Genomic DNA, 27,605 nt, shown 5'->3' with positions numbered 1-27,605 from the left:
TGCCTTACAGATCTTGGAGCCACCATGATGCCAACTGGGATGTCCTGTTGTCCCCACTATGTACCCCTAAACAAACACGCAGTCTATTGTACTGATAGGAATACAATACTTAGGCTTTCTTTTACTTCTTTTTTTTTTTTAATTTCTGTTTTTCCTGGAATCTGTTACACACAGGACAATCTATGTGAAAGAAAATAAAAAGGAAGGAACAATCATGTGCTGTCACTTAATCAAGTTTGCGTGCTCTCACACTGACCCCACTCTCTAAGATCTGTGCACACAGTCTGCAGCTCAGCCTGATAGCAAGGAGAGTACCCTGAAGGGAGTGTTTCTCACTAGGCAGGCGGAGTACTTACTCTCAGGAGACTCTGGAGCGTTCTGTCTGTATCTTTGAAGAACTGATTTACTGGACGTTTATATGTAAGACTTAATTCACCTACTCTTCAGCTTACACACCACCCACCTCCTCCACTCAGAACCAAGTTTGTTCTTTGTTTTTGTAGCTTAGCAGATACATTCTAGGGTACAGAATTTGGAGCTGGTCAGTCGGGAAGGGACAACCTGGTTTATGCTCTCATGTCCCATGGCCTACCTTGGAGCATCCCAGAGCAGGGCTGGTAACCTTTCATCACACTCACCTACCTTTCTATTCCTTCCCAGCCTTAGAAGGAAGTCTATAGAAACGGCAGGGTGTGTGGTGTGATTACCACGCGTATCGGCCACCTCACTCGAAGGAGCAGTAAAAGTGTGCCAATGGTCTGGGGAGGCATGTAGACTACTACAAAATTGCCTGCTCTTAAAAATACTTAATTTTTAGTTTTCTAGAATAGCAAGTAGATTCTCTATGATGACATTCATTCATAAAATGAATCATAGCATTCCCTAGGATCTCAAAGATATACTCAAATCTAGAGAAATTGAACTAAAACTTAGTTTGAATCCTGACAGTTTGAGACATTCTGAAAACATTCCTCCAAAGTGCAATGTAGTGCTAATACCATCTAGTTCTTTGAGTGCAGTGAGTGTGAATGCACTGCCACGGGAAGGCTGTCTACTGCCCAGCTCCACAGGAAGGTTCAGATCACAGTTAGTATCTGCCTTTCGTAAACACTACTCAAAGTGCTCTTTCTCTGAAGGTTGGAGGCTGAGAGAATGAAGCACACATCCTCTCCAGGCCAAGAGTTGCGTCATTAGCCCTGTGTGATCAATAAGTACATTGTGGTGGTGATTTCATAGCTGATTAACTGATGTGTCTACAAGCCAACACTTGACTTGAAAGGCTGGTCTGGCTGCTCGCTATTTGAGCGTGGCCTTCACTAGCCTGCCTGGCAGCCAGCTCTGAGCTGTGCTGTCCCAACCGCAGCCTGGGTACAGCCCTCAGTTTCATCGTGAGTAACCCATCAGCCAGAGCCTTCCTTGGTGAAAGAATGGGCATTTTGTCTTTTCAGTTAGTACCAAATGACAAGATAATTAGTATTAGGGAAGAGAAAAAAGTGACTAGAAACTACTCCCAGTACCTGCTTGCGGACATTTCCCCTTTGGCAACTGAGATAAATAGAACAGCAAGCAGTAAGTGCGTGACAGTGCAGACACACTAACTTTAGAGAGACTACCAGTGTGTCTCTGTTGCTGCTAAAAGACAGATTTACATTTTTGTGTGACTTTTCTGGAATTGATTTCCACTGTGTTGCTCTTGTTTTCTGTCAGGATCTTCGAGCTTCATCTTAGGAGTTTTTGCATTCCTTTTCCTGACTTCCTGTTTCATTTAAAAAAAAAAAACGATTTTAGTTTTATCCTTTTTAGTTTTCTGTACACCCCTCACCCCAGCATTTGTGGGGTAAATAAATCATTGTGTACTTAAAGGGAAAAAAACTGTCAGGAAAACTGAATGTGTTAAAGACTCTTGCTTTTCATTACTGTGAGACTTCCTGCCTGGAGCTTCTCTGTGGCATTTGCCTCCAGCCAACATCTGATAATCAGTAATAAAGCTCTATGAGGATACTTTTATACATTAAAAGGAACAATATTTTAAACACTCATTCACAGAAACAGAAAAAGTACAACACTCAGATAGTATTCAAAAACAATGAAAATACTGTTTGTTCATTCACATGAAATAAATGTTAAAAGTTTGTTATATTAACAAAAAGAGAGTCCTCTAAGATCATAATCTTTAACATTTCCCTAGGTTATGTGTTATATAAATTTTATATATTTAATAGCATTGAACAATCATTGATACTGGCCAAACTATTGAAATTTTAGTTGCCAAAACTATATAGTAATCTCCTAGGACCTAATAAATTGTAGATTTCTCTAAAGATTACTTAAAAATATTTTTGCTATCTCAAGGTTTTCAAATACTCAAGAGCATATTTTTATAATGCTAATTTATCATAGGCTTGGTGTTCTAGATTTTATGTAGTTATATATGCTTAAAATTCTTTAAAGTCTCCTCTGACTCTGTGTATCTTTTAAAAATTGTATTTATAGAACATACCTTTCATTTGTATTTTAAATATCAAAGAACAAAATGGACTCTTTTGTTTTTTAGTTTTGATTTGTTTTGTATGAATTTGCCCATAAATGAGGAAGGAGCCATGTGTGTTGGGGGGGTGGGTGTTGAATGATGGGTAATTTCTCCAGGGTCAATGTCCTCACACAGAATTGTTCTGATGAGGAGCACAAGCTATTCCAAAGTAGATAGAGCAGTTTGACCACCCATATTTACAGAGCTTACCTACTGATTATAGTGGGTATTTCCAAATTTAGCAAATAAAATTAAAGGAAGAATGATCACAGCTATTCCATACAAGAGTATTTTTGAGAGCAGAAGAATAACTTTCAACTGGATTTTGTGACTTTTGTACTTGAATTCTCTCTAGATACATATTTGAAGCGTTTCAGTGAGTAAGGCAAATGGGACACTAGATTTTCAATTATAAAATGGTGGCCAACCTTGCTCACTATTGCTGTTACTGTTACTCAGGATCTGAAGGATGGTCACAGACAGTAACACACTGAAGAACGACATCCCTGCTCTCATGCTAGTACCTCCTCCATGGCAGGATATAATTGGGTTCCCACTAGGTACATGGTGCTTACCCACTGAATCCTCCATTCACTCCTCAGAGAAGATATGTGCCTTGTCCCTTGACTCACAAGTCTATAACTCATAAAGACAGCCTCTAGCTGTCTTCATCTGAGTTTGTTGGCACACAGAACAGAAACCAACTCAATAAAGTAGAAAGAGATTGACATAGAAGCCTTGAGATACTTCTCAGGCACAGAAAGTAAGAACTACTTTGCTCAATAGCCATATCTTCTTATGTCGCTCTCCGTTGACTCCTCTACTTTTTACAAGTTTTCTCCTTGTGCTGGGCTTTCTTCCCCTGGCAAGCATTCCCTCTGTATCAGTAGGTGCCAGGTTTCAGCAGCCTCAGTGAACACTTCCTGTTGACTTGGCTCAGTGACTGTGTCTGATGCAGGCATCTTTGAAACTGATTGATCTAGATTTGTGAGGTTAGCATCCATTATAAGTAGGTTGGTTGGTCAGGAAGCACAGTGACAGGTCACCTAGTTCAGTGACAGCTGCCTTTGATTCACCTTCAGCTGGAGTGGTGGGTGGGGCCAGTCTTCCTTATTGGGAGGATGCTATAGAAAGGAGCTAGAACTGCTGGCTTAGACACCATCAAGAGTTTATGTCTTCTCTGTGTTGAAAGTCTCTAACCCAGGCACAGCATCTACTCTCTTCCTTTCTGGGACATCTCCAGAGCCTACCATCTAATAGGAAGTCCATAAATGTCTTAACTACATAGTCTGCCTGCTACAGTTCCTCACCTGCCCTTCTGACATTTTCCCGAGGAAATGCTTTAGCATAGAGCAACAGAAAGCGCCAGCCCCAGCTCTGCTCTGAAGTAGGTGTGTGACAGTAGGCGAGACACTTAATCTCCCTGGTTTCAGTTGCTTCATCTTTAGAATGAGTTGAATTGAATGAGAGCATCTCTGAGGCCCCTTCCAGCTATACAATTCTGTGGCTCTGACTAACTGACTGGGGTTTTAACTCACCCCACCCAATAGTCTGACCTTCCCTTTGCCATTTATGGGTACAAGAGTTTTGTCATGGGGGGTGGAATAGTCATTCTCCCAAGCTGCATAATCACTGTCATCACCCTTCTCCTGATAATAAATAATCGGTTTTGAACACTTCCTATGTCCTGGGCACAAGTGCACTTCTGATGTTAGCTTATTTAATTCTTACAACAACCTCATAAAAAATATTGTTTAACTGAGTGTCAGATTAGCTTGCCATCAGTTACCTGTAAGCAACAGACTGGAATTGAATCCTGTGTGGTCTGGTACCAAACCTGCCCCAGTAGAGTTCTGGGTATATTCAGAGCAGCACTTCAGCATCCCTGTGACCTTGTTTCAAAGGCATGCTCTCTGGAGCCATCCAGGCCTTTCAGTTAGACTCTCCTGGGCTAAAGAGAGCCAACAATTTGTTTTGGTCTTCCAGATGATTTTGAAGCATGCCAAAATTTTAGAATTCCTGCCATCTTTATCACATTTCACCCAAACCATAAATGTTCTTTAGGTGATTATCACAGGTATTCTGGTAGGAAATAGGTTATATGCTATCCTTGCCTCTTTTAGGGTAATTGAAGCAGGCACTCAGATACCACTGCCAACAAAGGAGAACCTAGATATACTGTTTTTCAAGCTCATTTGCTTTCCTAGGTTGACATGACTGATGAAATGGATTCATCAGAGAGTGGACACAGTCAGTGAACATAGAGGAAAGGCAGGATTATCTCTCCAGATGTGCTCTTCCTCCACAAAGCCCTGTAGTCTCTCAGCAGGATAAGCAGGCAGGATGAGGGTAGTGTGTCATATAGTAGGCTAACATCTTTCTTTCATCTGAATCCTGTTCTTTGCTTTGCACTGCTCAGCATGACATGTGACCACTGAGATCTTCTGATTTGAGCTATGCTATAAATGCAAAGATTTAGAAAATAATAAAGGTATGTGAAATACCTGGATAATGTTTATATCAGAATAAAGTATTATTTTGAGTTAAATAAAACAATTAAAGCTAGCTTCTTCTCTTAACTTTGTATTGTTACAGATAGAAAAATTTATTCCCTTTATGGTTAAGCTGATCTCTCTCTGTGTATTAGCACATGGAATAGTTTTTTGTGTTTTGTTGTTGCTGTTTGTTTGTTTGTTTGTTTACTGGAAAGGAGAGGCCTATGGCAGCACCAGAACTTATTAAAAGAAATGTAGAATCAACCCAGAAGTTTTAGTATCTAGGTCAGATTCGGGGGGTTTGGACAAACGTGATGAGAATGGTCATTGAAAGGCAAAGGGGTTAGAAGATATTTACATAGCACAGCTAGGAGCTAAGAGTGGGGAGGCCGTTGATCAGGTCCTCATAAGTGTAAAGAAAGTTCTTAGGGCTTCTATATCATCAGTCCTGAGCCAGATACTAATTCTAGAATGTTTTATCTGAGTATCTGAGTGGGAGCAGGTAATTGGAAGCACCTGGTTGAGGTAGGTGGTTGGGTGTGCTCCAGGAAACAACTACTTCTGGGAAGATAATTGTGACAGTGGTGATGTTAGGGCCAAGGTAGAACATTTGTCAAATTATAGTGACCTGAAAGTTTGCTTGTACATCCCAGGTTCCAGTCTTTGAATTATTTTTCCATCATCTAAACCAAAGATTGGGCAGTTTAAGGATATATGTGAAACTTTGCATAGAAACTGAAAGTGCAGAGGCAAGATTGACAATTCATTCCTGTAATGTCACAAGGAGGCACGGCAGGACTCATTCCAGTACCAGGACATCCTGGGCTACATGAAGAGTTCTGGGCCATCCTAAGACTCTATCTCAAACAAATACACATAGCTATAGGATTTTGCTGCAATACCTAAACATTGCTCCAGCATTACAACCCTCACACAGTACTCTTTCGTGGTAGATTTTTCTAGAAATAGATGTAATAACTCCATCCATCCTGCACATCTTTTTGCAGAATGACTTTATATCCATTAAAAAGAGAAACCCTATATTATATTTGATAGTGAACTGACTGACTATAGCCAAAAGCTTACATAGAAAGTGATAGCAGCTTCCAGGACAAGCCCTTTAAAGGAAGGCTGTCAGCTCTGTTTACCTTCCTGGGAACAGTAACCATGTAAAAGAAACTTGGGCTATGCTGATAAATGATGGGAGACCATGTCAGTGAAGAATGGCCATGAGGAGTCCTGATGAAAGTAATACTAAGCACACAGATCCTAATCCACCTACTCAATATCACCAGGAATCAAGGTGAGCTATGTACTCTGAGCCCTCCAGAAGTTCTGGGAAACAAAACAAAACAAACAAAAGCCACAGGTCACTATGTTTTGGAATGCTTTTATGCAGCCATAATTGATCAGTTTAACATTTATTTTCATGTTTATTTTTCACTCAGGTTCTTTTACATATCACTTTTTTTTTTTTTTTTTTAGGGTGTCTTTGTGTAGCCTCGGCTGTCCTGGAACTCACTTTGTAGACCAGGCTGGCCTCGAACTCAGAAATCCGCCTGCCTCTGCCTCCCGAGTGCTGGGATTTACATATCACTTTTTTAAACCTGGAAGTTTTACTTAGAAACACCATGGAAATTATTCACAGATTCAACCATACATGTGTTAAGTATTATCTCAATTATCTTTATATTGAAAGCCTGTCTATTGACGGTAAACCAAAAGTGTTTTTTTAAAAATTGTTAATTACACTGAGCGAGAATAAAACCACTGCCACAATTTTTGAACCAAATTTGAAGCATTATTTGAATTCAGTATTCTTTCCTTGAAACATTCTAAAACAAACAACATAAGCTATGTTAAGAAAAGGTAAACTAGCAGTATTATAACAGTGAAATTGGCCATAACTTGAATTACAAGATACAACTGAATGTGGGGCAGATGTCATTAAATTTAGTGGGAAACACACACACTCACACAAAGAGACAGAGACAGACAGAGGTAGTCTGTCCACTAAGTTCTGTGTTTCAATAGAAAATATTTTTAATAAACAAAACAATATTTAAAAAAACAAGCTGGTATTAATCAGGGATGCTATGGAAGATAAAAAAGAAAAATCAAGAACGAAATTGAAGTCACATTCACAAGAAAATTGAAATATCACTGAAACAATCAAGTGAACAGGTTGAGGAACTCAGATGAAATGAAAAGAGGAAGCAAGCAAAGGCTGATTAGATAGGAGAAGCTACATATGGGAGGGAGAACAAAAAGAGTATACAACGTGTGCAGAGTAGGTATGTCTAGAAAAGAAATGGAACAAGCAGAAGAGGCCAAATATATTCAGAGTTGAGTGGGCGTATGCTTTTAGTTAAGTATGCACTGTTCTATTTGCTAGAATAACTGGTATCTGCTTACCTGATGGAAGTGCATATATCCTAGGGAAACTTACTCAGAATGATCAACACACATGAGGCTCTTACCGGTTTTATGTTATAGGTGGGAGAAATAAAGATTCATTAAAATCTTGGAATTTGCTAGAATAAGGCAGGATGGTAGCCACTTTCTTTCAGAATATATATTGTTAATGAAAGGTACACAAAAATGGGGGGGGTGGGAAGGGGGAAGTGTACAAGGCTAAATTGTGCTCTATTGCTTGGGGATGTTTCAGAATATCTTTTTAGTTGTCGCTTGTTTTGTTTTTGTTAATTAGTATGTATTAATTTTCCTTCTTTCTTGAAAATAGAGTCTTTTCTCATACACTATATCCTGTTATAGTTCTCCCTTCCCAGTCCCTCCCTACCTTGACCCTTCCAGATCTCCTTTTCTGAGTCTCTTTAGACCACAACAGGCTTCTAGGAGATAACAAAAATTAAAATATAGTATTATAAAACAAAACGGTAACACCAAAGTCGCATAAGGCAAACTTTCAGAATAAAAAGAACCAAGAGAAGGCATCTGAGTCAGAGACCCACTTGTTCACACATTCAGAAATCCCATAAAACCACACAACCGGAAGCCATAATATATATGTAGACAGCCTAGTGCAGATGCCTGTAGGCCATGAGCTCGCTGCTTCAGTCTCTATGAGTTCACATGAACTTTGCTCAGTTGACTCAGAGGGCCTTGTTCTCCTGGTATCCTCCATCCCCTCTGGCTCCTCCACTCTTTCTGCCTCTTCTTCCTTGGGGTCCTCTGAGCTCTGGGGGGAGGGAATTGATGAAGACACCCCATTTAGAACTGAGTGTTCTAAGAGGTGTGTGTGTGTGTGTGTGTGTGATGTTTGACTATGGTCTCTCTCTGTATTTGTTCCTATCTGTTGAAGGAAGAAGCTTCTATGGTGGTGGCTGGAAAGGGTTCTGATCTGTGAGTACAGCAGAATGTCACTAAGAGTCATTCCATCACTCCTTTCTTAGCCAGTCCTAATTGGTTTTATCTTAGGTGTCTGAGTTATCTAGTCTTTGGTTCTTGGTCACCAAGAAATGTTGGGTATGGATTGCATCTCATCATTGTCTGGTTATGCCCACAAGCTCTGTGCCAAAATTGCCCTAGAATATTTTGCAGGCAAGATAACATTTTAGGTCAAAAGTAGTAGTTGGGTTGGTGTATACGTTTCTCTTTCGGTTGCTTGCAGAATACCTTCTCATACCAAAGACACTAGAATGCACGGATGAAGGCTCTATGTAGGAACCAGCTCAACCTCTCCACATTCAATAAGTTATGTGGGTGTTGTCTTCAGCAATGGGGCCTTGCTGTCAGTTTGTAGAGACAAGCCCACTCTCTTGGCAGCAAGTGAGTTTTGGGGGAATGGGCCCCAGTTATTCTCAATTGAATGTAACCCAGTCCCTATACTGAGAGCTTCATTTGTTGACAAGAAATAGCCTGCTTGCTATTTAGGAGACTTCATTAGGGTCACCTTCATATATTTTAGGAAATTATCATTACACTAGGTTTTCATACATTCCTGAAATGACTCTCAGTTCTAGCTGTCATTCCCTGCATTTCCTAAACCACCTGATCCTCATTTTCCAGTTATCCCTACTCTCAATCCACCAATAAAATCTATTCTGTTTTCCCCTTCCATGGAGATCCATGTGCCACACCCCCCCAGGCCCTTCCTTTATACCTAACCTCTCTGGTCTACAGAGCTTGGTTATCATTTACTTAATGACTAATATTTATTTATAATTTATTACAATAAAGGTCATGTATATCTTTCTGGGTCTGTGTTACCTCACTTGGCATGATTTTTTCTAGTTCCATTCATTTACCTGAAAATTTCATGATGATATATTTTTTATTAGATATTTTCTTTTTCTACATTTCAATGTTATCCCCTTTCCTAGTTTCCCTTCCAAAAATCCCCTTCCCCCACCCCACTCCCCCTATTCCACAACCCACCCACTCCCATTCCCAGTCCTGGCATTCCCCTATACTTTGACAAAGAACCTTCACAGGACCTAGGGCCTCTCCTCCTATTAATGACGGACTAGGCCATCCTCTACTACATATACAGCTAGAGCCACAAGTCCCACCATGTGCTTTCTTTGATTGGTGATTTTTTAAAACTGCTATTGTGACTAGATAGCAATGAAGATGGCTGAGCGAGTGTCCTTTGTGGTATGGTGAAGCATCTTTCAGGTATATGCCCAAGTGTGGTTGTCTGATTTAAGGTTTCTGTTGCTGTGAAAAGACACCATGACCACAGCATGGTTAAATAGAGATGGCTCACAGTTTTAGAGGTTTAGTCCAATAGCATTATGGCTGGCTGGAGAAGGAGCTGAGAGTTTTATATTTGGATCAGGGGAGTAAGAAGAAATTGTGACACATTGGAGAGGCTTGAGCATCTGAGACCTCAAAGCACCTCCCTCCCAGTCACACACTTTCTCCAAAAACGCCACACCTACTCCACCAAGGCAACGCCTTCTAGTAGTGCCAGTTCCTATAAGTCTATGGGATCATTTTCATTCAAACTACCACAGTGGTATAGTTGGACTTTAAGTAGATCAAAGATCTTTCTGAAGAACACCACACTGATTTCCATAGTGGTGTGTAAGTTTATAATTTCCCCAACAATGGATGAGTATTCTTATTCCATACCCTCACCAGCTTGAGCTGTTACTTGTGTTATTGATCTTCGCCATTCTGACAGATGTAAGTGGAAATCTCAGTCATTTTGATTTGCAATTCCCGATGAAGAAGAATGTTGAACATTTCTTAAAGGATTCTCAGCCATTTGAGTTTCCTGCATTGAGAGTTCTCTGTTTAGATCTATACTCCATTTTTCAATTCAATTATTTGGGTTGATATTTCTTTCTTTTTTTTGTATCTAGCTTTTTGAGTTCTTTATGTATTTTGGATGTCAGTCTTCTACTACATGTGGAGTTGGTCAAAATCTTTTCCTGTTCTGTACACTGCTGCTTTGTCCAAATGTCATTGTTCTTTGCCTTACAGAAGTTTTTCAATTTCATAAGGTCCCACTTATTAATTGTTGATCTTAATTTCTTATCTATTACTTCTTCTTGTTCAGTAACTGTATCTTTAAAATATCTAAAGGACCCTTTCTCAATGGAGTTTGTCTTATGCCACTAGTTTTGCCCATGAATAAATGGAGAGGGTCATCATACTAGGCATGTTTTATGCTACTTCCTTTTGTTAATATGGTTTTTATTTGTCTTAATTGGGTTATTGGATTTATATTTCCCAGAAATGTCGAAGTGCTAGGCATAATTGCACATACCTGCAATTCCAGCACTTGGGAGTAGAGGCAAGGAGAATCAAGAGTTCATGGTCATCTTCAGCTACTTAGTATGGTTGATGGTAGCCTGAACTTCATGAGTGCCTATCGTGATACAAAAACAAATAGTAAGTTGTAGTAGAGGGATCCTCCTAGGCTAATTCTGAAGCTCACCTAACATCTAACATAAGGCTTGGCCTATCTTTACATCCATTGAGATGCCAACCCAAACTGACTACCAGGCTCTCATTAAAGAAAACAAACAAACAAACAACAAAAACTTGCATGAAGTAAAGTCTAACTATAAAGTGTACACAAGAGGAGTTCCATGTAGCACCTTGTGCTTCAAACTTTATTTTTTGTTCAAATTTATCCTTTTTCTTTTTTGGGGGGGGGTGTTGTTTGTTTGTTTGTTTGTTTGTTGTTCAAGACAGAGTTTCTTTGTATAGACCTAGTTGTCCTAGAACTCCTTCTGTAGACCAGGCTGGCTAGCAAGAGATTCACCTGCCTCTGCCTCCCAAGGGCTGGGATTAAAGGTGTAAATCACCACTATTCAAAACAATTCACATTTTAAAAATCATTGTTCTATTACAGATTTTTGTTCAGTTGTTTGGTAAGTTAGTCCATTGGTTTGGATTGATTTCTTTTTTCCTTACTAAAGATTAAATCCATGGTTTTGTATGTGGTGTGTGAATGCTTTAGACGGAGCCATATCATCAGCTTTGATGATCTCTATTAGAATTGTTACCTAAATTTTTTCCTCTGTATTATGTGAATGTATACATGTACACATTGTATGATATTTGGCACATACATATATATATATATGCACACATAGTAAATAAAAGTAGCACATAAGCATGAAAATGCCAAGCTTTAAAAAAAAAAAAAAGCTGTAGTCAAATAAATACACATAGTTAAACATCACCCTGATTAACCAATCCTGTTATTCATGGGTGCCAACCCAGTTAATAAGTGTTTGTGGCCTGGATACTGAGCTGGAGATTAATGGCAAAGTGGAAGCAATTGTAGAATCCAGATTTTTAAGACAAACACACATCATACCCCCAAAGGCATGCATGGAATCAGTGTAGTCAGTCGTCTGTGGTGATGTACTTAGGGTGTTCTCCTTCACTGGGCCACCGTGATCAGCCGCTAGAGTTGGTAACTTACTGAGCAAGGAAGACTGGCCTCTCACCAAGGCCTCCAGAGCATCTTATATTCATGTTTACTTTCAAATGTAAAGTTTTATATTACTCTAAATTAGATTTTTAAAGCATACAAGTTAACTATATAGTTATAAGCATATTACAAATATAATATCTACACCCATCTTAACTTGTAGGCCACACGTTAGATTTCCCTTGACCTCATAGGCCTTTAATGAAAAATAAATTTGAGGTGTGAGTTGAAAACTGATCTGTTTTCTTCCACTGAAGGACATTTTCTTGGAGAAGAAGGTACATCCCTTAAGTGAGTTGCTTTCCTCCCTGTGGGATAGATGAAAAACCAGGAGGGAGGTACAGACAGACAGACAGACAGAGAGACAGAAAGAGACTGTCTGTCTGTGTTTGGGCTTATATTCAGGTCGAGACGGGTGGCTAAGTCAGCCACATCCTTGAAGAGCATCACAGAACTCAGAATGATTCCTTCTTTTGCTCTTTGACCTTTGAAAGACAGAAGAGAACACTAGCCTCCAAAACATATAACCTTAAGACTGCTTCTGCCTTCAGAAGCCAAAGCTATGTGGCAATTTGCTCACAGCCTGTGGCCCATCCTGTCATGGGTCGTATGGTCCCACATGTGAACAGGAAGGTGAGAATGGGTGAACTCTTGCCTTGGTTGTGCCATTCATCAGAAAACAAATGGAGCAGATCAATGTGTGCAGCTGAACACGGAGGTGAGGGCTGTGTCCTCCTCACACTGGGGCCTTTGTTTTCTGGACATGATCTGGCATTAGGAGGGGATGCACTGGGCCTCGGCTTGGTGGCAAATTACTAACCCATTATCACACCAGAACACAGAATCGTTTATCTTCTAATCCAGAATGTCACCTGTTCTTCATTTACTAGTCAATAATCATTAATTATGCTCTGTGGAAATTTAAACAAAGCCCTTTCCCTCCGTTAAAACCAGTAAACTCTTTAGCAATAACAAATAGATCTGGAATTGTATATCCTTTCCCTCCCATTCCCAGACTGGAGTCTGGCACAGTATGAGCTGTAGAGGAAATGCCTAGAAATTGATAGGTCAAAGGCCCCAGATAGTCTGATGGAAAGAAAGCAGCAGACTCTTGGCTCTGGTTCTCATGCAAGCAGGAGGCTCCTACTGATCTCCATTCCTGCCAGGAATATACAAGTCCCACCTAGCCTGGCCTCATGTAGACAGACCTACAGTGACCAGAGGCCACACTTGTCCTTTCATTTCTACTAAGTTTTCGTTTCCTTCCACATGAAAAAAAAAACAAAAAAACAAAAAACAACCCACAGGATATTTGAAGAAAAAAATCAACTGAGTGGTCCTGAAATGTCCTGAAATGTCTATCAAGAAATTTGGTTTTTAGTGTGTGTTTCTGTCTCTTTATGTGTCTGTGTGTGTATGTCTGTCTTTTTATGAGTCTATGTATGTGCTCACATTTCTATGCATACATGTCTGTGCCTTGGCATACTGAGGGGTTTCACCCAGTCAAGAGAAGTAAAGGGTTGCCTTAATTGGGATAGGCACTAAATGACAGTGTGTAGTCATGGTAACTGTAGTATAACAAAAAGTATTCTGACTGACTTTATTTACCGTGATCATTTAATATAAAATGAAACTATAGCTATTTCATACACACGAATAAAACTGACTGTTCAGCTAGGCATAGTGATATGTCCCAGAGCTTAGGACTGGGCTGAGGCAGGAGGATCACAAATTTGAGGATAACATAGTCTGCTATGTGTTGTATTTCCTCACAAGACAGTTTGTTCTGCCAGTGTCTTTATAGTATTTTACTGACTCAAAATCAAGGACATTTCCATTGTTCTACCCAAATGTGCTGCAAGGCATGGAAATTTATCTGAATTTTTGTTCTCCTCAGATCACAAATATGATGTAAAACAGTAGTGAACCAAAGGCATTACCCATATAAAAAACTTCAAAGGAAAGAATATATAAATTTTTTTGTTAAAAGGTTGTGCATGAATGAATGAATGAATGAATAGGAATTAAACTTGTAGTGACATTTTATAAGAGAAACTGGGCTAGCTCACTGGTTTGAGAAACTGGTTTCTACTCTTACAGCAGTTGACAGGAGAAGCTCCCTGAAGTTGTTCTCTCTGAATTAGCACAAGTGCTATGTAAGCAGATCTCTGTGGTTGTGTCATACTGAAATGCAGATGCTTTTTTGCTTATTTTTACTCTGAGAAATAGGTAATAATAACGAAAACAAAACTTTTCTTTTTTTTTTTTTCTTGAGATTTGGGGTGGGAGCACATTTACTAGAGATGAAACCCAGAGCATGAACTGCTTCAGGAACTATATCTCCAGCATTGCTGGGATCTTTCCTAAAGAAATATGAACATGTTCTTTTCAGAGTCCAGCTATGTGGGTCTCCCTTATTCTTGGAGGTTGTTGGCCACTGGTCCATGATGGTGGGTGGACAAATGGCAAGCAAGGTTTGGGTGGCTGTGATGACTAAATTACTTCTGGAGGCAGCTTCAGAGAGACAGATCTACTTTATTGTTTCATGGGTAGGATATATAAGGGTATATAATATAAGGACTCTTAGGGGTACAGGTAGAGAGGGCTGATTTGCCATAACTCAGTAACTAATTATCATATGATAAGAAGGTAGAATGGAACTCATGTGCTGAGTTACACAGTGCTTATTGAGAGTTCTGCACAGGGTCATCCTCCAAATAAGGTCAAGCATATATGCTCAGAGATACTCTCAACCAAGGCCAGGAAAAGAAAGGGACGCCCCACTGAAAAATGGAATTCTCCAATTTGCACCGAGATGAGAGAGGTTTCTAGACAGGCTGGACTGTGAGCTTAATAGCAGAGTTCTTCAACACCTATTTTTTAAGGACTATTTTTAGGTGTGTTTGTGTGTGTGTGTACATGAGTATAGCTGCCCATGGATGATAGAGAGCTCAGATCCCTGAAGCACTGGAGCAGGGAATTAGCACTGCCTGATGTGAGTTCTGCGAGCCAAATCCCAGTATTCTGGGAGAGCAGCAAGTAGTCGGCAGCACTAAGCCCCATCTCTAGCCCCATAGTCTGTATCGTAGACAGACAGACAGACACATACAGACATACATACATACATCCTATATAATTGATATATAAACCTATGGAAGCTATACACCTACATGCTACTGATCAATGTTTTTCTAAGCAAATAGAGTCACAATGTAGTGGTTTCTCTTAGTCTGTGGTTCAAAATGTTGCTTCATTTGTGCCAACCATCTTCTCTAATTCTCAAGATGTCCATTTCTGTCACAGTATGAAGGTTGGACTCTGACACTGACAACCTGTTAAAATGCTAGTCGTTCCTATTATGTGACTGTTTCTCTGTTAGTGATTTTTGTTTCTTGTTTGTTTGTTTGTTTTTACTGCTGAGTTTTCAACCTCAGTGTTAAAAAGTGGAATTTTACTTCTAAAATTTGAAAAACTTTTTCTTGCCTGCCATGAAGAACAATTAAACATTCTGGGATTATTCTTGCATAATATTCTAGACAAAGGTTATTCACTGGCTATTGATCAACATTTCCTCTTAGCCTGTTGTATAGCAATCTCCTGATCTACTGAAAAGAAAATTCCCTAGATTCTGTGATTGGGGCCAAGTATTCACACCAAGATGTTTCTCAGGTTTTTCTAGTGTAATTAAATTATAAGAACCATCTTGAGTAGTTAGAATACTACTCAAGTAGTTAACATTAAGTTAACACTCATTGTCAAACTATATACTTCCCTATTCAGTTATGTGCTTTGATAATGTTACATTTCCACAGAGATCACTAAGTGCAACTCTCACATGACTTTACTTCTTTCTCTCTAGGCAATGTGGCTCATGTTGCAGAATGATGAGCCAGAGGACTTTGTCATAGCTACTGGGGAAGTTCACAGTGTCCGTGAATTTGTTGAAAAATCATTCATGCACATCGGAAAAACCATTGTGTAAGTACGCCCGCTGGTTGCTTACTGCTTGCTCTCCAGGTATTTATTGTTCATGCTCTTCTACTTGATTCTGCTTCCCATCACCTTCTCTCAGCCTCTTATAAGGTGATGCAAGAAGCCCTTATGAGTCTCATATCCAACTCCAGTTAGTGTGTCAAATCTTTATCACTTTCTAAACCTAGTCTTCTCAAGATTTACTTCAATTCAAACTTTATGATAAGGTAAATTCTGTGTCATATGACTTTACTACAGCTAGTTGTATCCTTTTAGGAGACTAATGTGAAGATGTACACAGTATTTTGCAGTACTTTCATATGTGTATGTGTATTGGTTTTTTTGTTTGTTTGTTTCTTCAAAGATTTTTTTAACTTTTCTTTAATTCTTTGTGAGCTTCACATCAAGCACCCAATGGCATTCACCTTCTTGTCCTTTCATATCATCCTCTGCCCTTGCAACCTCCTCCACAAAAGATAAGAAAAGAAAATAGAATAAAATCAAAAAATTCTTGTCATGGAAGCTGTAATATGTGACAGTGGCTAACACCCTTTTTTCTACACATTTTTACTTGCATTATGTTTATTGGAAAGAGTCATCAATCTATTTCTAACCTTCTGTCTTCTGCTACATAATCTATACTGGATCCTCGGGAGGACTCCTCTCAGATATCCTGCTGTTGCCCTGTGTCATAGAGATCCAGCAACTTTGGATATGCAGGACCCGCTCTTTCATGGGCTCCAGCAGGTCATAGATGGGGTAGATGTTGGGGTGGGCCAACCCAAAGCCCTGGATCTGGCCTCAGGAAGTAGATGAGTTAGATAACCCGCTAGCTTTCCTGCACCTGCACCATCAAGGTGAGCCCTTCAGCACTGCCCTGTCTAGCTCACCGAATGCTGAAGTTGGCAAAGGGCACGTTCATCTCTTCTGCTATCATGTCCTTGGGGATGGCTTGTCTACACCTCTGCCACCAGAGCCAGCTCTACTGTGATGCCCAGGAAAGGTGCAGAGTCTGTTATTCTGAGTGCTACAGCCAGTGAGGGACAAGGTCTACTCTCCAGTTTTCATGACCTGGAGTCATCTCAGCTGCCTGCCACAACTGGAGAGGAGAGGAAGGAGTGTACCCCTCCCTCACCCAGGTCACCCCACAGCATACAAGAGGCAGGATAGCTCTATAGTTGGCATTTCCACACAGCATTTCTCTGTGTAGCACTGGTTGTCTTGGAACTTTTCTGGTAGAATATGCTGTCCTCAAACTCAAGAGATCCTCCTATCTGCCTTTGCCTCCTGTGTGCTGAGATTAAAGGTGTGCGCCACCACTACCAGCTTTTATTTTATATTTTAATAATCTCTAACCATTAAAATTCCACAGGAAAGTTTCATATGCGTCATACTTTTCTTTTCCCTGGACCATTAGGAATAGCTATGACTTAATACTCCGTCATCCTGTATTTGTGTGTATTTGCTACAAGTAATGACACATAAACACAAACGTGATAATCTATCAATTCCTGGAACCCCAGACTAATATACTGCTTCCATCTAGCCTCCCAATTCCATCTGTGTCCTAGGGGTTGCTATGCTGTCCTTCATACAGTCTCACCTAGAGAAGCACGATGGACCACTCATGCTTGAAGCATTGCACAATGTTTTTTAGAATAAGCAAGCAATGTGATAAATCCCTACAGAGAATTACTTTACAGTTTAGTGACATTTATTACATTTACAATATTTTATGACCATCACCACTATCCATTTTCCAAACTTTTCATTTACATTAAACAATAAAAACAATATTTCCTTTTTATTCTCCTTTCTCCTGCTACCTAGTAATTTCTATTCTACTGTCCATCTCTGTGAATTTGCTTGTTATAAACAGCTCCTGGCAGTGTAATCCTTCAATTTGTCCTTTTGCTCTTATCATAATGCTTTAAAAATTCATCTATGTGGTAGTGTTTCATTTTCTTTCTGTTTCTTTCTTTTTTAAAGACTGACAAATAGCTAGGTGTAGTATAAGCCTGTAACCCCTCAACTGCAGGAGATACCAGGAATACTAGGGGTACAAGCCAGTCTGAACTACATATCTAGCAAGATCTTTTTTCTTAAAGACAAAATGACTGAATACTATTCTATTGTGGTTATAGGTAATATTTTGTTATCCATTCCTCTGTTGATGGACCCCTGATTTCTTTTACCTTGCAAGCTATGGCCAACAATATTTTATTTTATTGGATATTTTCTTTATTTACATTTCCAATGTTATCCCCTTTCCTGGTCTCCCTCCAAAAACCCTCTCCCCTTATTCCCTCCCTCTCCCCATGCTCACCAACCCACCCACTCCCACCTCTTGGCTCTGGCATTCCCCTACACTCGGGCATAGAGCCTTCACATGACCAAGGGCCTCTCCTCCCACGGATAACTGACTAGGCCATCCATTGCTGCATATGTAGCTGGAGCCATGAGCTCTTTGTGTACTCTTTGGTTGGTACTCTTTAGTCTCTGGGAGCTCTGGGGGTACTGGTTAGTTCATATTATCAACAATATTTTTAAATTAATTAATTTATTTTTTACACTCCATATTTTATCCCCCCATCCACCCTACAACTATTCCACATCCCATACCTCCTCCCCACCCTCTGTCTCCACGTGGATGTCCCCACTTACCACCCTCCTGACACCTAAACTTCCTGAGGCCATCAGTCCCTTGAGGGTTAGGTGCACCATCTCTGAATGAACACAGACCCAGCAGTCCTCTATTGTATGTGTGTTGGGAGCCTCATATCAGCTTTTGTATGCTGCCTGTTTGGTGGTCCAGTGTTTGAGAGATCTCAGGAGTCCAGATTAGTTGAGACTGCTGGTCCTCCTACAGGATCACCCTTCTCTTAATCTTCTTTCAGCCTTCCCTAATTCAACAACAGGGGTCAGCTGCTTCTGTCCATTGGTTGTGTGCAAATATCTGCATCTGACTTTTTCAGCTGCTTGTTGGGTCTTCCTGAGTGCAGTCATGCTAGGTCCCTTTTTGTGAGTGCTCCATAGCCTCAGTAATAGTGTTATGCCTTGGGACCTCCCCTTGAGCTGGATCCCACTTTGGGCCTGTCCCTGGACCTTCTTTTCCTCAGGCTCCTCTCCATTTCCATCCCTGTAATTCTTCCATACATGAGCAATTATGAGTTGTGACTATGGGATGGGCCCCCTCTCTCTCATTTGATGCCCTGTCTTCCTGCTGGAGGTGGACTCTATAAGTACCCTCTCCCTACTGTCTGGCATTTCATCTAAGATCCCTTCTTTTGAGTCCTGAGAGTCTCTCACCTACCAGGTCGCTGGTACATTCTGGAGGGTCCCTCCAACCTCCTATCTCCTGAGGTTGTATGGCCAACAATATTAATGTAAATATTAATTCACAAATGTCTGTGTTGGTCCTGCCTTCAGTTCTTTTATGTGTTATATTTGGGTGTAGAGTTTGTGTGTGATGTGGTAATACATTTAATTTTTTAAAGTGCAGACAAACTATTTTTCCAAGATTTTTTTTAAAACATATAAAAGAATTATGGTATCTATCCATGTTGAAATATAGGAAACTAGACTACAGCTTTTATTTTTATTTACTTATGGTTGGTTTTTTGAGACGTGGTCTCTCTACAGAACCCTGGCAGTCTTTTTGAGATGTGGTCTCTCTACAGAACCTTGGCAGTCCTGGAACTCTGTGTGGACTAGATTATCCTTGAATCCACAGAGATTCTCTTGCCTCTGCCTCTGCCTCTGCCTCCGCCCCTGCCTCCACCTCCCAGTGTGTTGAAAGTAAAAGCATGCATCCCAATGCCTGCTACACTTAACCTTTTAACTGGTAAACTAGATAAAATACATGAAACAGTTATTTTAGTATTGGACAGAGACAATACAGGACTATGGTCCCTAGTAGAATATCAGGGTTGAATTCTGAATTTCTCTGAGCCCCTTCCTGTGGTTGTAGTGAATTGTGAGTTTAGAAAGGGTCCCCCCAAGATAAAAAGTTCCCTAAAAGTCTGAAGGACCTAGACTTTGTGGTGCAGAGCTTTAGAAAGATGGAATACACACGCAGAGAGAGAGAGAGAGAGAGAGAGAGAGAGAGAGAGAGAGATCTGCACAGAGGTCTGTCTGCTTCCTCAGATTCACCCAACACTAGATTCAGGCATCTGTATGAACCATTCTGAGGAGAACTGGGTACAATCAAGATTTCAGAAGACTATGTCTTAAAGATAAGATAACCTTAACAGGAAATGCTAGAACAGACAAACAGAGTTTCAATAGAGGTTTGCAGAGGATCTAATAGAATACAAATAACAGCATTTGGGCATTGTGAAACCTAGCAATCATCAAAGGAAATGGTAAAATCTTGACACTGGACTACAATGAATTCATTATATTCAGGTTTTAGTAGTATGTCAGAAAGCAAGAAAACATAACCACATAATTCACAGCCAGAATAGCAAACAATAAAATCAGACTAAGGACTAATGAGAAGGATGTAAACACACAAAGACATTAAGAAACCTGTTAAAACTGTGTTTGTTTATTTTCAGAAAGACATACGCATCTCAGAGAGAACATATATTTAAAAATAGGTGAAACTTATAGAGATAAAGCACTAAGCATCTGTAATAACAATTTTACTATTGACATTGAGCAAATTACATACTGGAAACAACACAGAGAATGTGTAGACACAGTGGTAGAAATGATCCAAAAGAAGCATACAAGGGAAAGAATAGTTAGGAGGGAAAAGAAGTTTCATGTGGGGCAATTACCAAGAAATGGGGTGGGGTGGGGTGTCACTGAAGTCACGGGCTCTTGGGGTTTGCACAAAAAGAATTAAGAATCATTTTCCCCGACTGAATGAAAGTGTTAGTCTGGGACTCATAGTAAATCCCAAGCAGAGTATATACGAGGAAGTATCAGTGCACTATGTCAAAACCAGGGAAAGACATGCTAAAAAGAAAGGCTTGCTTTTTTTGTTTGCTGTATTGCTTTGTTTTCCTGAGACAGGTATGTAGCCCAGGCAAGTCTCCAGCTCTCTAAGAAATGGAGGATAACCTAGAACTTAAATTCTGTCACCTCTCCCTCCAGAGTCCTAGGGTTACAGAGGTGTGCTGTGCTAGAGATCAAGCCAAGGGTCCTGTGTATGTTGTTTAACACACTCATAAGATGGAGGTCCATATATAAAAACTCAATTATATTTAAGTATAAAAACAGCAGACAATTATAACTGAAATAAAAATGCCACTCACAGGACATTAGAAAACATGACACTTTCAGTGGTGAATTTAACAACACGTGAAACATTTGTGTCATCAAATTTTAGAAGACTTTGTCAAAACCCTGAATAATGAGAAATATATAGTGACAATTTTGGCATTTTAGCTTCTTTTAACACAGAAGTATTATAAGAATATGTTATCATTTTAATCCCAAGTATGGAATATGAGACTGCTTCAGATTGTCCACAACAGCTGACTATGATTTGCCTTGTGCTCTAGCATGGGCATGATTTTGCCAGCTGCAGATAGTTTCTGTGGTTGTATGACTTTCAGAATTCTGGGAACTTTCAGAGCGTATATAAATGTTAGGGCCCCAAGAGCCAGGGTGGGTTGTTGGTTGGTGCTAGTTTGCTAAGTAGTCATTGTCAAAGAAAAAGAAAAATGCAGGTATCATGACAGGGAAGATCAAACTTGCCCCAAGGAACTCAATGACCCTAATCAGCAGGAAGCAGTCTAACGATAATGTCACTTTACTTTCTATCCACTTTTTCTCTCCTATCTTGTGTTAGGAGGTTGAAAGGGTGGGAAAAAAAAGAACCCACAATGCAGCCAAAAGACAAGGCTACAGAAGCATCATGGTTTTGGCTTGAAGAACTCATTGTTGATTGCTGTTTTCAAATGAATCAATAGATTTCATGCAATCCAGTCAAAGCCATGTGGTGTTTTTAAAAGTAGAAATTAACAAGCTGATTCTGGCCTGGTAGATCACATCTGTATTCCTGCCACCAGGGAAGCTGAAGCAAGAGGGTTGTAAAAGTGAGGCCAGCCTGAGCTACACAGCAAGCAAGATCTTCAGATGAAAGAGAAGGGAATGGGAGGCACATAAATTTCACATGGAAATGCAGAGTTGTTTTAGAAAAGAACACAACTGGGGAATACTTACTGCTACATTTTAAGATTCCTTTAAAACTTGAGCTGTATGGTGTTGTCATGTAGCCGCACTCACAGACCAACAGAATGCAATAAAAATTGCATAAGGAGATCCATGTTTATGTGGTCAACTGGATTCTTGCAAAGATGTCAACGTGATTTAGTTGGAAGTAGATTGTCTTTTCAGCAGATGGTGCTCAACACTGCAGAAATGGTGGGAGGAGGTGGGACTTAGCAGACATTTCATATCATAGAAAATGGATCACAGATCTGAGTGTTAAGACACAAAACTAAAAGCCATCTAGGTGAAAATATAGTTTTAAAAAAAGGTTCATTATTTTGGTAGCTTTTTTAATGGTTTTGTTAGTAATTTGAATTTTTGACGTTTTTAATTTTACTTTTTTAATTATGTGTTTGTGTACGAGTTATGCCTGTGACTGCAGATGAACTCAGAGTCTAGAAAAGACCATTGGATCTCCTGGAGCTGGAATTATAAGCAGTTGTGGGTGCTGGGAACCAGACTCAGGTCCTCTGCAAGAATTGAACATGGTCTTAACCACTGAGCCTTCTCTCCAGTTCTGGTTAATGAGTTCTCATGTTTGATATATATAGTATCCTAATCTGTTGCATTACCTCTCCAATTTTGTTATGGTACTTTTCCAAATAGCAAATACTTTATATTTTATGGTTTAATTTATCACTTTTTTTAGCATTTATGTTGTGTACATGTTCTTGTTGAACATATAGGTCAATATGGAATAAAGGTAAAGATTTCCTATGCCAGGAAAGGCAAGAGACATTTTTAAATGGTGATTTGTGGTGTTAGGTCAGAGTTAGTGCCTGCCAGCCTTGTGTGAGACCAGGACTGAAAGAGAAAATGGTAGTTTTATAAAATTAGGAATATGACTTTAAAAATCTCTGTTCTTTGAATGTGACCTGTAACAAAATAAAAACTTGAGGCCATGGTCTGAAAGAAAAGGGATGGATGTGTGTGTGTGTGTGTGTGTGTGTGTGTGTGTGTGTGTAATGAAATAATTAAATTGAAATTTTTAACTCCAATAATTCAACAATAAGAAGATAACTCAAGTCCAACATTGTTGTACATAGCTGTAGCTCCAGAATTAAGAAGGTCAAGGCAAAAGAACAAGGTCAAGACTTTGTCTCAAAAGAAAAAAAGAGTGTACTTAAAAAAAAATGAGCAAAGTTTTGTATAAATATCTGTGCAAGAAAAATAGGGTCAGTATAATTGGATATTTGAGTAAAGTACATGGAAACTATAAATCAATACCAACATTCTCCTGTTAGAATGGCCAGAATACAAAAACCATCTATAACTATGCTAAATATTAATTAAGATATGAGAATAGTGAAATCAATGATAGTGTGCAATTTGAAAAATAGTTTTGCTTTCTTTTAAAATCTAACCAATATTTACTATGCCACCAACAATCCTTGACTTTTACTGGGGAATATTGAAAACATATACTTTGCAGCTTGTGAATATGCATAACTAAGTTATTTCTAATTACACATCATCTCCCCCAATATTTAATCAAATGTAACATTACTCAGTGAAGAAAAAGCATAAATTATTGATATGTGTAACAATATCAATGAATCATTAAAATCTTAATTATGCCTAAATGAAATAATAAGACACAAGGAAGTACAAGCTGTATGATTTAATTAGGACTGTGTGATTTAAATACTGTTTAAACAAAGATGAACTGGTAAGCCATAAAACCAATCAATGTTTGTCCAAAAATGACTTCTGGGTAAATAGCCATCTCCCACACCAAATCACAACATAAGAAACACATACCTAAATCTGACATGAGTGGCTGGGGATGTTCTGGATGGCAGGAATTTTGAGCTTGATTGTGGTGGTGGTTACAGGAGTACCCGAGTGTTTCAGAACTCACCACACTACGTATCTGTTACACATTTTCAGCTTGTGGATTGTACCTCAATCTAATGGATTTTGTACAAATAGAAAGTGAGGAATGTCTAAGACATCATCATGGAAGTGTGTAAGTTAATTTATTATGTAACTATGGAAAATAGTGCCATGGGAACACAAATACAATAAACCATGGTTATAGTGACATTGAATGAAAAAGTAAGCAGAACACAGGTGTAGACATGGTTTGACTGCTCTGCAAACGTGCATGTGACAGACCACAAGAAAACATGCCAGGTTTTATGGAAGTCTCTGTTGACTTTAGCTTTCTGCCCTATACTTTTCTTCTTTGAAATTTTTTCTTAGATTTATTTTATTTTATGTGTATGGTGTTTTGCCTGCTTGTGTATATGTACACTTATTTGCACAGTACCTGAAGAGGTCAGAAGAGATTGTTGGATCCCCTGGAACTGGAGTTATAGGTGGTTGAAACCACCATATGGATGCTGGGTATCAAACCCCAATCTTCTATAAGAGCATCAAATGCTATCTCTCCAAACCTCCCCCACTCTCTACCACCATCTATTTCCCAAATTAGCATGAATGCTTTTATAGTAAAAAAAAAATCATTTCAAGCACATTTTTTAAAAATTGAGGACAGGCTTATGAATGTATCTCCAATGAAGTCACTTTCCTGGAAAATGCAGGACAGCTTCCTTTCTTCCCTGGAAATGACACCTGACACAGTCATCACTGGTCTTCTGTCCTGCAGACATGAGGCTCAGTTCTTATTTCTTGACATCTTGTTGTCTTTCCCAAAATAGGATGCTATTCTAAGGTCTAGTTCATTTAGAAAATACTGTGTGGCAATCCACTCAGAGAGAGCTACCAAAACATAATCAAAAGTCAAAAAACTGTTTAACTTTGTTTTACCCAAAATCTTGTAAGCTTGATTTTTATGTATATTTTTTTTAGTTTTAGTTTTTAGTCTTGGATAGAGGACTGACCAAGCGTCTTTCATATGCAATATACACACTCTCCTCCCAAGCATAATCTTCAGATTTATATTAAAATCCTACACAAGAGAAAGTATCCACTGGGACCTGGCCTCCCTCCTGTAGTTCATATGACTCCTTACCAACCGCCTTGCCAATCCTGGCTTCTCCTCTGCAGAGAAAGCCTAGTAAGGTAGCATAGTCAGTGTCCCTAGACTCTGATAGAAATTCTTGGCACTGAGCTCTTCTGAAAGTGTTGCCAACCACCATTTTCTGGTGCTTGAGATGATAGAATAAAATATAACAACTTTTAATGGTATGCTAAACATTGACTTTAATTGTCTATAACTCTGGTAGAATTCAAAGCTTTATCACCCTTTTTTGGAAGGGGGGATGCATATGAGGTGTCTCTGTAAGATGGGCCCTCAGAGTTGCAGCCATTTACACTGGTGACTCTTGATATTTGCCTAATTATCTTGTGTCTGTTTCAAGTTTTCTGTTTTATCCTTGGAGTTGAGAGCCTAGAACCACATTCTCCCAACGGATGTTCTTCAGGCAGGAGGAAAATCTCACATTTGACCTCACATGAGTAGTCATATTAAACACGGCTATCCTAAAAACACTGTTTAAAATTACCATCACTGCTGAGATGACTTAACAGGTAAGGCACATGGCCAAGCTTGACTACCTGATTTCAGTTCCTGAGGACTTCTGTGATAGAAGGAAAAACATCTGAAAAGTGTCATCTGACTTTGCAAATATACATAATAAATTTTCTGCCAGGCTATGCACATATGATGTGTGTGAAAGATAAATGAACTTTTAATTTACTTAATTTATTCAGGTACATATCTTACTTTATGTAAGTGTAAATACTCTAGAATCCCTCCAAAGAAGTGCTCAAAATTCTAGTCTGAGACATTTCAGATAAAGTGATAGTCAACCTATAGTTTGCCCAAATTATATAAACTTATTCCTCCCACCCACCTAATAAAACCATACTATCTACAACTTATTTTTCACTGTTTGTTTTTTCAGCCCCATACATCAGCATACCAATCTCAGGGAAAACAGAGGCAATGCCATCTGTTTGAATCCAGCCTGCTGTGAGCCATAGCTGTGAGCTTTTAAAGGGGCAGTGAGCCTTTCTTGGAAATAATATCCATATAGTAAAAAAGATCGACAAAACTAGATAAAGAAGGCACACTAGGCCTAGAGAAATCTTAGATGGCTGTTTTTCATGATGTGAGAAACATGCTTTTAAGGACTTCAGGCATGTAGTCATTCCCCCATATCTGCAGTGTCAATTTCTGAATTTTATTAGTATTGAGTGAAACTTTCCACAGATAGACAATTCAGAAGTGTAAGTAGCAATATGAAATTCACTCAATGTGTATCTTGCCAAGATAAAGATCATCACTTTGTCCAGTGTACCTGAACTGTCTCTGCTCCCTACCATGTAGTTGAGTAGTAGCCACAACTGATTTTCTGATTAACTGTCAGGCTCAAGTTATCCTTTTTTTACTTAATAATGGCTCTTAAACTCGAGTGGTAATGCAGGTAATGTTGTTATATATTATACGTGTTCTGTTTCATTCAATACTTGTCAATCTCTTGTTGCAGCTTTCAAACCTTATCATAGGGGTGTGTGTGTGTGTGTGTGCGTGTGTGTAGGACAAAAGAGTATTCTGAGTTCAGTGCACTCTGACTGCAGGCTTTTCAGTAGACTTAGGGTGTGAAGGGTTAGGGAGACTGCTATATGCATTTCTTTCTCCCAAGGATACTTAGTTTATCTCATGGCCTAAGCAGTTCCATTTAAAAGCACTCATCCCTATCTGCACACATGTGCTGAAACACTATGGTTGCAGGCCAGGCTCAGTGTCACTTTCCTGGGATGGAATCCCAGATTGATGACTTTCTAGGGCAGCTATTTTTTCCTCCCTGTCTGTTTTCCCAGCTACAACAGGGTGTTACTAAGGGTCTACCACAGAGGTGAGGTAAAGAGAGGTAAAGGCTAATAGTATCTATCAGTGCCCAACCAAGCTTAAGCTCTATTACAGAATCTGCTGTTAATGACTGGAATGATGACTGAAAAGGATAGTTGTGTCTTGTGATCATCAGCACACTGCTCTCCATAGCCGAACTGTGAGGCTGGATCCCAGGCTTCATCCTGTGGTCAGGGAAGGAAGTCTGTGATGGACAGCACCATGGAGAGTAAATAGTTAGATGGGAGGGGAACAGAATCGTTGCCAGTAGCAGGGTGCTGTTTCTAAAGAAAGGTGTTAGGTAGACAAAAGCTGCATGTGTATACAGGTTAGTTCCAGAACTAACTGTTTAAATGAGGAGAAAAACTAGGCAAGAGGTTCAGTGTCCTTCTCACTAAAAGTGGAAGAGCTGGGACCCAACTGTACAATTTCTGGTTCAAGTGGCACCCTTAATGGGCTATTGCTAAGCACTGGTAGGTAAAGTGCTTTTCTAGGCTTTAAAGCCCTAAGTTAGATACTTAGCACTACTTACACAAACACACACACACACACATAGACATATACACATTACATACATATGCACATGCTATGCTTACAAACACACACACACATAGACATATACACATTACATACATATGCACATGCTAT

At 39.4% G+C, this 27,605-nt stretch overlaps 1 protein-coding gene across 1 annotated transcript in view; it reads left to right on the top strand.

Moving 5' to 3' along the window:
- The window catches only part of Gmds (GDP-mannose 4,6-dehydratase), a 515,369-nt gene that overhangs the window by 376,493 nt on the left and 111,271 nt on the right, over nucleotides 1-27,605 (top strand). The window contains exon 8 of the mRNA XM_021180416.2: nucleotides 15,801-15,919. Within this exon, the coding sequence (XP_021036075.1) occupies nucleotides 15,801-15,919 (119 nt within the window). The remainder of the gene's footprint in view (nucleotides 1-15,800; nucleotides 15,920-27,605) is intronic.

Source organism: Mus caroli, chromosome 13 (assembly GCF_900094665.2).
Source record: "Mus caroli chromosome 13, CAROLI_EIJ_v1.1, whole genome shotgun sequence".
NCBI classification, from domain to species: Eukaryota; Metazoa; Chordata; class Mammalia; order Rodentia; family Muridae; genus Mus; species Mus caroli.
The sequence above is the reverse complement of the archived record's forward strand: the minus strand, read 5'-3'. Positions and strand labels throughout refer to the sequence as shown.